Below are 9,386 nucleotides of genomic sequence, written 5' to 3'. Positions count from 1 at the left end.
AACAGTGACAATCACTGCTGGGGAGTCAAGTAAGGACATTCAAATACCTGGCATAACAAGATACAGGCTAGTAGAGGCTTTAGTACACTTGAATTCTTCGGTGAAAAGAACACAAACGTTTTTTAGCATATTAGCAAAATGTCTACACGACAGCACCTAAGAATCGTCTCTCCTCATATATGAAGCATTGCAAGATGGGTTTTTTTCAGATACAACATCACTGACGATAACAGAAGTTACCCACAAGCAGAGAATTTGGTCCTCACTTTCTGTATCTGGTTAGCCCAAGTTTTGTTCTCATTTTACACACTTTACCTTTGCAATAAAAATGCCAGCATCCATAATGGCTTTGATATGCTTCAGCCAGCCAGAATTTTCTAGGCCCCACAGAAAGTCACTCATTGAAGGTGATTTCAGCTCACAAACTGCAAAATAAGCTACATCTTAAACGTACAGTAATTATAGTCCCTTAAGCTTTCACTGACTGTTCAACCTACGAGTTACCTCTTCAGATAATCCCCCACGTAAAACATTCATCTTTTGAAAAGAATGGCTACTTCACAGTCAGACTTTACCATTGAAAAAAAGCATATATTTAAGAAACGGGCTGGGTCAAATTTCAACCGATGTGTTGATTTAAGTTAAAAAGAGAAGCTGTTACAAAACCTGTTGCAAACAGTTTACCAAATACATCCTTCTTGCAGCACAGATTTTCCAAAATTGTGTTGGGAGCAAAGTTTTCAAACCCCTGAGAGGGGATCGTGTATTTAATAATGAGGGCTTGGAAACAGAAGCCGTACAATTTCTGCTGTCGGACAGGCAGACAGCCACCTAAATGGTGCCACAGCCGCCTATTCCCAGCCACGTTTGCTCATGAAGCTCTATAAGAGCAGGCCCACCAAACCCAGCCTTCAGCATCACCACAAGTGATGGTCTCTGAGTTAAAGCGATTCACTCAACAGTTCTCTATCCCTGAACGAACCCTTATTAAAACTTCACTTGTAGTCAGAAAGTATTCTGACGGTGAGGAAAAGCCATAATTCATCAAGGAAGATATTTTCCTGAAAACTTTCCAAGCTCTATGCCATGTTGAAAGAAAAAAAAAAATCTCCCAGTTTTTACAACATTAAGTTTCTATCCTGCTGCATCCAACTGTCTATTTTTTAATATTACAGAGTTTGTGACATCAGAAGAAAAAAAGGGCAATCAGAATCTAATTCAGATACCTCAATCCATCAGCAAACAAATACTCAACAATATTTGGCGCAATCTATTTTCAACAAGTGAGATACTAAATTCACCCCATAAATAGACTACGCATTTCTTTTGATCCATGTAGAATTATACTGTTTTTTAAGGAAAAAATATATTAACCAGTGAAACTCATTTAAAGAATACAGTGAAAAATGTCATGGTTTTTACTGAGTTAATTTATGTTCTGTGAATTAATAATGTCTTAGTAGGTCTCTCGTCCTCTGGAAATCTTCCAAAAGACTCAGTTAATTATGGCCCTTATGACCAGTGGCATAACTTTAGTTTCCTTCAACGTAATTGGAATTTAATTTTACAGGCCTAAGTCAGAGTTTATATCACATCTGAACGTATCGGACTGTCTTAACTCCATTTAACTCAGAGGCAAAATAGCCTAATGTGTCCATACAAAGTCTTGCAATCTTTGTACGTAGGGCCTCTTCCAGATGGTTATTTTAAAAGTCATTTTTGAAGGGTATTTATAAAAATGCATAGATAGCACTGAAAGCAAACAGCTTTTCACATGATTAATGCTCCTGTGCAGATGGAAGCATGACCAATTAGTAGCTGAATTCTGGCTGAAGCTGCTGTCTCTGTTTACAAAAGCCCAAGGTAAGGCTGAAATAGTGCTTTGCTCATTCCCACTACCAAATTAGAGTCAATATTTACCGACCACTTCACTGAGCAAAGTTCAGGCTGTCCTAAAGGCATACGCTGTATATTTGGCATGATTTTGGCTACTGATCTGGACCTCAATACTGAGTTCAATTATGAATTCAATTATGAGGCTTATCCTAAGGAGAAAAGGCGTTTCCATCTCAGCAGAAAAGGTAGCAAAGACCTGGGGAGAAATAAGACCTGCTGCACCCGCTGTGTGGGCACAGGAAAATCAAGAGCCCCTGGGCAGAGCTCATAGCAATCCAGCGGTGGAGGAGGGGAGGAAGAAATGGGACACATGGTGGAAACTGCCTCTTCCACCAGCAAAAGTACCAGAGGGGGATGCTGGACCAGTTCCCCCATTTCTGGCAGGACGGCCGTAGGTAGAGGAAGGAGTAAATGCTGTGGGCCAAACCCTCAGGCTCTCTTTCTGGCTGATCTGTCGCTGAAGTCCAAGGATCAGAGGGCTGCTCTTACATCAGCAACTACTGATCCTGGTATGAGGGGAGGAGAAGCTCATATTTGCTATTTAAATACAGACAGGGAGCATGAGGGGTCATCATCTCAATGCACAACAAACGGTGGTCAAGTCTTGGTTGGCCCCTGGAAACGGCAAAGCTCCCCCCCCCCCGCCCCCCGCATCACAAATGCCAAACAGCAGCCTCAGTCAGCCTTTGAATCTTTACTGAGAAAAGTCCTTGTGCAACATTTCCTTCTAATATTTAAAATTATTTCAAGGAGGTTGTGCGCAGGATCAAAATTATCACAAGGATCTTCACATACACCTCTCTTTAAATGAAAAAAAAAGATCAATAGTATACTAAAGCAATATGAGGCAGCAGAGACAAAAGTAAAACAATTTTTTTTTTTTTTTCTGGAAGGAAATTCCAGCATGTTGAAATGCATTTTACTTCTAGGGAACAGTCAAATCTCAATATTTTTTGCATATTCTGAAAAAATTCTCATTATCCTACAAATTTAATCATTTTATAATGCTGATATACTTTGCCAAAAATTAACATTATACAAGAGTAAATAACATGTTAAGATAAATAAAATTGCTAGAATTAAAGTCAGTAAAATCACAAAGCTGAAACCAAATTTTTTTTACCTACTCAAATAAATTGTTGACATTATCATAAGTATAAACTAATCTCTTCAGCTTTTTCGTAAAGAAACATCATTGAAATTAACACATTCCCAATATAAGTGCATTTTCCAATGGAAAAGTGAATAATCAATTTTTGTTCAGATTTCCTCAGCATTGGAAGTTATTTAAAATTGTATATTGAAAATAATCTGCAGTCTCTCACATCTGAAAAAGATCCTCCAACCTCCACTTCTGCTTAATTCCAGTAAGTTGAATAAAATCGCCCTTGCACTCCTGCAACACATCAGACCCATTATGTCTCGATGTTCTCTTTTCCATGCTGTACACTTCCAAGCAACAATACAGCACACATTAAACTAAAATCAGTTTTCATCAGCCTCATTCATCTTTTCAAAGGTTTTTATGTACCTTATAACACCTCACAACGGATCACGAGCAGCAGACGTATCTTGTAATGTTTGTAGTGTAACGTGATGTTTTACCTTAGAGATTCACCTATGTATGTTTAAGTACTCCTTGGTAAAAATTTAAAGCCATATTAAATGTATGTTACTATCATCCTTGACAGCCTTTTTGATTCTGGTTCCCTTTGTACGCACAAGTCAGGTAATAAATACCATTTTGAAGGCCACCGGAGAAACCGATGAAGGGACACTGATACAAATGGAAAAAGAGAAAAACTATGCAGCACCTTGCGTGAGAAAAGCCCTGCTCGTACACAATTAGTCATAAGATTGTAAAAAAAAAAACCAAAAAACAAAAAACAAAACAAAACAAAACAAAAAAACCCCAACCTTGAAAGCCTCAAGTGCTTGAAATCGTGGTTTTAACTTCTCTAATTTCTAATCTTATCAGCCAGGTCACTAAATAGGAGATTTCAACATAGCAAATATAAAACCTATGTAAAAAGCAGATGTTTTGAGCATATGGCTCATTTAAAAATAGATGCTAAGAAGTTATGCCCCCCAAGCAGCCTGAAGTGTTAAATGCATTAGAAATTACTTTGTTACGTGTCAGTTTGGGCCATGGGCCTGTCTCACGAACTTTTGGCTCAAAAATAATACACAGCACTGTCCCACGCAGCCAGGCTGGTTGTTTAGTATTTTAACTTTGATGGTCTTAAGCTGAACAAATAAAGGGACAGGTTTATTCACCTGGCCTCTCTCCTAGCCAAACAAGACTTTGTAGTGAACTAAAAATCCTTCTATTTTCCTTCCTGAGACCTTTACCTTAGACCAAGGAATTAAGCAAAAATAAGGCATGAAGAGAGTGACTGTTTTACCTGCATCACACTTTACTGCTGGTTTTCATAAACTGCTCTTATTTGAAAACAGAGCACAGCTCTCCTGTCATGGAAAAAGTAAGCCCTTCTTAGATCTAAAATTCACATTTGCATACAGACGATGGGAGACAGATGAAGAATAAAAGAGCACGGGCAGAGCGTCAGGTCAAGAATAGCTAGTTCAAGCTGATCCGGAAGGTGACAGAAGGTGTTGATGATAGACGTGAAGTAAATACTGAGACTCTGTGGAGGGGAGCAAGCACTATTTACTATTTGCTTGTTACATATCAACGAGCCGTTAAGGGTCAAGGATGGCTTATTTATTCTTACCCTTTTCCCAGAAGGCCTCTAAACAGTAATGTACTCCAAATATTAAGTGGCAGTACAGATGTGATCATTTATACACTGTTAAGTATTTATAAAGCAATTATTAATTTCCATGGGATTATGAAGGTGCTGAATGGTTACATCCATTGACTGTGAGTTTCATAAATAAACCTGACGTGACATGCTCTATACAGGGCGTAAGTTTCTATTAAAATTCACAGTCTAAAACACATGACTACTTTATTGACCACATACAAAAATCAAACCATAGGTTTTCTGAGCTTAAAAAAAAAAAATCCTGTATTTTCCACGAGTATCAAAGTCAGCTGTAAGTGATTTTTTTCATTATACCATCAAACTGTAAACAGCAAAAGAAGACATAGAAGTAAGGTGTATTGAAGTCAAATGAATTTTCTCATTAAACTAAACAATATCTGGATTTCACCCACGAAACAAGGTGTTTGCACAATGAGGAAACCACCACTAGTTGTGATGATGCTCCATTGCACGACTCCCACTAGCCAGCAGGCAGCTGCATGCAGCACACCAGGCAAAGGCTTCTTTTCATACCTATTTTCACTGCTGCTGACTTCAGAGCAGTTATCCTGATTTGTGTGGCAGAAGGATCAAATCTTTCCTCTAGTTTTCAATAAAGAAGAGTATTACCTTCAAGCATTTTCTGCAGACTATTTCTCATGACATGGATGTTCTCAATGCCTATGAATTGAAACTTGATGTTAGAGTAGTTGTCTTCATTTTCATATCCCTTCCCTGCTGCTCTGTTTGCCATTGCGTTGAGCTGAAAAAATTAGGGAAAATCGGATGAAAACCAGTAGCAAACAGATTCTTTTCAAAACAAAGCTCGTGGTCTACTGCAATAAATCAGAGTGATTTAAATCAAGCACAAATAGGAAGCATTTATCACAGTGTCAACACAACGGGTTAGGAATCGGGGATCTGTTTACAGCCTATTGCAGGGCGCTGGGTTGTTGAGGCTCTGACCTCTATTTCACACACTTTGAGTGAAACTTCATTAGTGAGGTTAGGCACAAAACCACACAGCATATGTAGGGCTCCTCTGCAAGAACATAAAGGTTTTCATTTGTTTTTAAAAGCCTGTTCTGATTTTATTTTTGATCAGCATTATGTTTACTGGCAGAATATACCCAGGAGGTGGCAGTGTCTTATCTGCCGTGCCACTGTTTCATAGTATATGTACACTGCAACGTTGCACAAATTACTGTGTTTTACTGCTCAAATCACCCAAAAGTTGATACAGCTTACTTCTTTGAAGCTTGGAACAATGAAGAGAGAGAGTTGGAGTGGTTTTTCTTAAGTTTATAGCATCTTGGCTCTAGTTGTCTAAGACCACAAAAGATTTGAATTGACAAAATTACCACAAATATTTTCATCTGCAATGTATTGCTATCAAATATTTTGCTGTGCTTCAGCAAAAAAACACATTCAGCTGGAAACTGGAGTTTTGTCTTTGAATCTGTTACTTGCTTCCTGGCATGGGAAAGTCACTAAATGCTTCTTTAGTTCAGTTTTCCCAAGAGTAAAACTAAGGGGTTTTTTCAATGCTTATTTTCCCCCCTTTTGAGATTCTTGGTAGGTAAGAAAACTATCTGCCAAGCCCGTTATGCCAAATGTTGATCTCTGGGCTGAAAACTAGAGCTGATAGAAATGAATTAAGTACTTTTACTTTATTATCCTGTGGTTTTTTTTTTTTTTTATTTCCTGTAGCAAAATCTCACTGTCCAATAGAAAGAAATTGTCTTTTTTGCATGAAGTCCCTGGTCTTCTATGAAATGCACACTGTAAGGCTGGGCAGCCTTTGAACTTCCCAAGAAATATGAAGGCTCCAGGAGTAACAAAGCAGCCCACGTGGCAGAACCTCCACGCCTACAAGCACAACTAACAGCTTCTGCTCAGGAAAGATTTAAGAACCGAATAAAAATGGATATTGCACATCCAGACTGGAGGGCACTAACAAAGCTTTTGGAGAGACCTTACGAGGTATCAGTTGGACAAAAAAAATGACTCGTCTTCATTGCAGTGAGAGCCAATGCTCATGAAAAATCAAAACAAAGTATCTCTTAGGCATTGCCTAGAGGACAAGAGGCTATGCAGATAACTCCATTTCCAGTTTATTTCCCAATACCGCAGGCAGTACTATTGATTTGCTGCTTCTGTGGTCACTTCTGAAGCTCGCAATAATACACTTCAGTATTCGGCTAATGGTATCACGGGTTATACAAGACTGTGTCTCTTCTGATCTCTTCCACCCCAAACACACATACTCCTGACATTCAATTTTAATTTGGAGCCAAATGGATGCAATTGAGTAGGACTGATTGTCTGCTGCCAACTTACCTCCAACTAAGATGAACAAGTCTAGCTTTTTTATGTTTCCATGGACCGAATTTGACCTCTTAACTTTCAAATTTTCAAAGGAAACAGCTAAAGACTAAAAGCTTTTTATGCCATTATAATTTCATTTTAGATAAATAAGCAGACAGGTGAGACTGCTTTTCAATTCTTTTATTCTGCCCAATTTAATATGTGAAGATAGGGGATTTTTTTCCCATCTTCACACTTTCTAGTGCATCCATTCCCATGAGCAGAACTTGGCAATGGGAATACATAGTTACATTTGTAGACTACCATTAGGAGTTGAAACATTGCGTGAATTTCATGATACAACAGAAGGAATCATACTCTAAGATAGGAACCTGGGCAAAAAAACAGCATTTTTCATTAACACAAGTCTCGTGTAAAACTTCTTTTAACTTGTAATATGCAATTCAGGAAAAACTGCAGGCAAAAAAAAATTCTTGTCTATCAACCAGCAGTCTGCTGACGTTCTGACTATCAATGAACAATAAAAAAAAAGATACGGCCTGTGAACAGCATGTCCTTTAAGGACAGAGTCCTCAGTGTGACTTGCTAGAAAGATATAAATTATCTGCTGAAGCCTAATCTTTCTCTTTTGAAGTAGACATCAGTGTTCTAATATAAACAAAATGAAGCAGTCTCTCTCTGCAACAGCATACAGGTTCAGGAAGAAAGATCTGTATGCATGAGCCTAAGCCACCACAAACCCCTGAAACCCTAAATGAAAAACGTCTAGCCCCTAACTGACCTAATCCTCAGTACAATAAATGCTATTAACAGTCTCTGCCGCAGAGCAATTTTCTCACAGAAATCCTTCATTAAGACAGTCTGAAATATCCCTCTTTAAAAGCAAATAAATATAAGGTTAAATTTGCAAGGCTTTCTGACACTCATTTATTTTAAATATTGTCGGTTGCCAAACTTTGCAGCTGCCACAATATTTACTAACAAGTTTTCCACATCACCTACCAAAATTCCATCTGTTGCTCTTAAAGTAGTTGTTGCAAAGCTCTCTAAATTGTGCCTGTCCTTGCTTAATCTCAGTGAATATGAGGAGACAACCTCCAAAGGGAACAGACCTCACTTGCCAGATTTCCTGGCATCTTCTTTAATGTGGAGAATAAGCGAGTCCTGTCTTGTTATAAAGAGTTATAGAACTAATTTGGTTTATTCATAAGCAGTAACTTTATATTAGCTTCTTCTGTAAACACATAGAGGAAGGAGAAAATGAAGAAAGACAATAGCCTAAGTAAAGCTCTGCATACGGTCATCCTGGTATATTTAAATGAAATGGAAACAAAGCTTTCTTCCACAGCCAAAGCTTTTGTTTTGAAAATTATCAAGCACAATGAGGGACAGCACATGAAGAGCACTTGGGAATGCTGGCCCATCAATATTCATCATCTTTGCAAGGAACCAGTTCTGATGAGAGAAGAGGCAGGTAGTTTTTTAGCTCCCTAGAGCAATGGGAAACCTTGCACCAGAGTCAATAACTTACCTTTACATTTGTTAAAGGTTCTCTGAGGAATGCCAGGGGCAGCTTGCACTGATATCTATCACTTCCTACATGCTCTAGATTTATACGTGCATTAGGAGCTGCAAAATTAACTGTAACAGCTGTAACAAGGCTGTATTTGGCACCTGGGATCACAGGAGCTTTAGAAAATCAGTCCATTCTTGCAGCACAGAGAGAGATAAATAGGAATCTGTGCATACAAATTTCTTTACATCAAAACTTTTTTTTTTCCCCAGAGAAGCTCAATGAAAACAAACAGTTTTCATCTGCTGACTAGCTCTTGAAGAAGCCAGTGTTGCTGGAAATATGCTGTCATTCATGACTGAGTGAGCCAATTTCACTCTCTCCACTTAATGTACAGGCTTTTTTCCCTGCATACAGGAGGTGTCTCACCAAAGTCATTTACCAGAAAAGCGTACAGGATGGGACCTTCCTGTTATTATCTTGCAAAACATCATTAATAGCCAAGTCAGTAAGTGTTTAGTAATAAATCCCATCAATGAGCAACTTCCTTAATTAGGGAAGAGTACCAATATCATCAGCCAGGAAATGCTAAGCTATAAATATTATTACATACAGAAAACTGTTAGAAAAGCATTACTTAGGCAGCGAGGTGTGTACTTCCTATTCAAAGCCTGCTCTGAACACAGTCGTACCAATCCTTTCCTAGTGCTCATCACAATTCTTTTTCTTCAGGACCACGAGTAAGGTGGTACCATCCTCACCTTCCCAATAAAAAAGAGGAACTGAAGGTAAAAGTAGTCACCAAATCACAAAGTGCAATGGCACATCCCAAGGCCCTGATTTTCTGGCTACTGCCTCCCATTACAGCCGTGAGCGCTCAG

At 38.5% G+C, this 9,386-nt stretch overlaps 1 protein-coding gene across 1 annotated transcript in view; it reads right to left on the bottom strand.

Annotated features, from left to right (window-relative positions):
- MTMR7 (myotubularin related protein 7) overlaps window positions 1-9,386 on the bottom strand; it is a 68,927-nt gene that overhangs the window by 9,433 nt on the left and 50,108 nt on the right. Inside the window, exons 7-8 of the mRNA XM_009335195.1 lie at window positions 5,295-5,427; window positions 316-425 (exon numbers count right to left, since the gene is read on the bottom strand). Coding sequence (XP_009333470.1) covers window positions 316-425; window positions 5,295-5,427 — 243 coding nt within the window. The remainder of the gene's footprint in view (window positions 1-315; window positions 426-5,294; window positions 5,428-9,386) is intronic.

Source organism: Pygoscelis adeliae, unplaced genomic scaffold (assembly GCF_000699105.1).
Source record: "Pygoscelis adeliae isolate BGI_AS28 unplaced genomic scaffold, ASM69910v1 Scaffold21, whole genome shotgun sequence".
Lineage (NCBI taxonomy): Eukaryota > Metazoa > Chordata > Aves > Sphenisciformes > Spheniscidae > Pygoscelis > Pygoscelis adeliae.
This window is presented reverse-complemented; position numbering and strand designations above follow the sequence as displayed.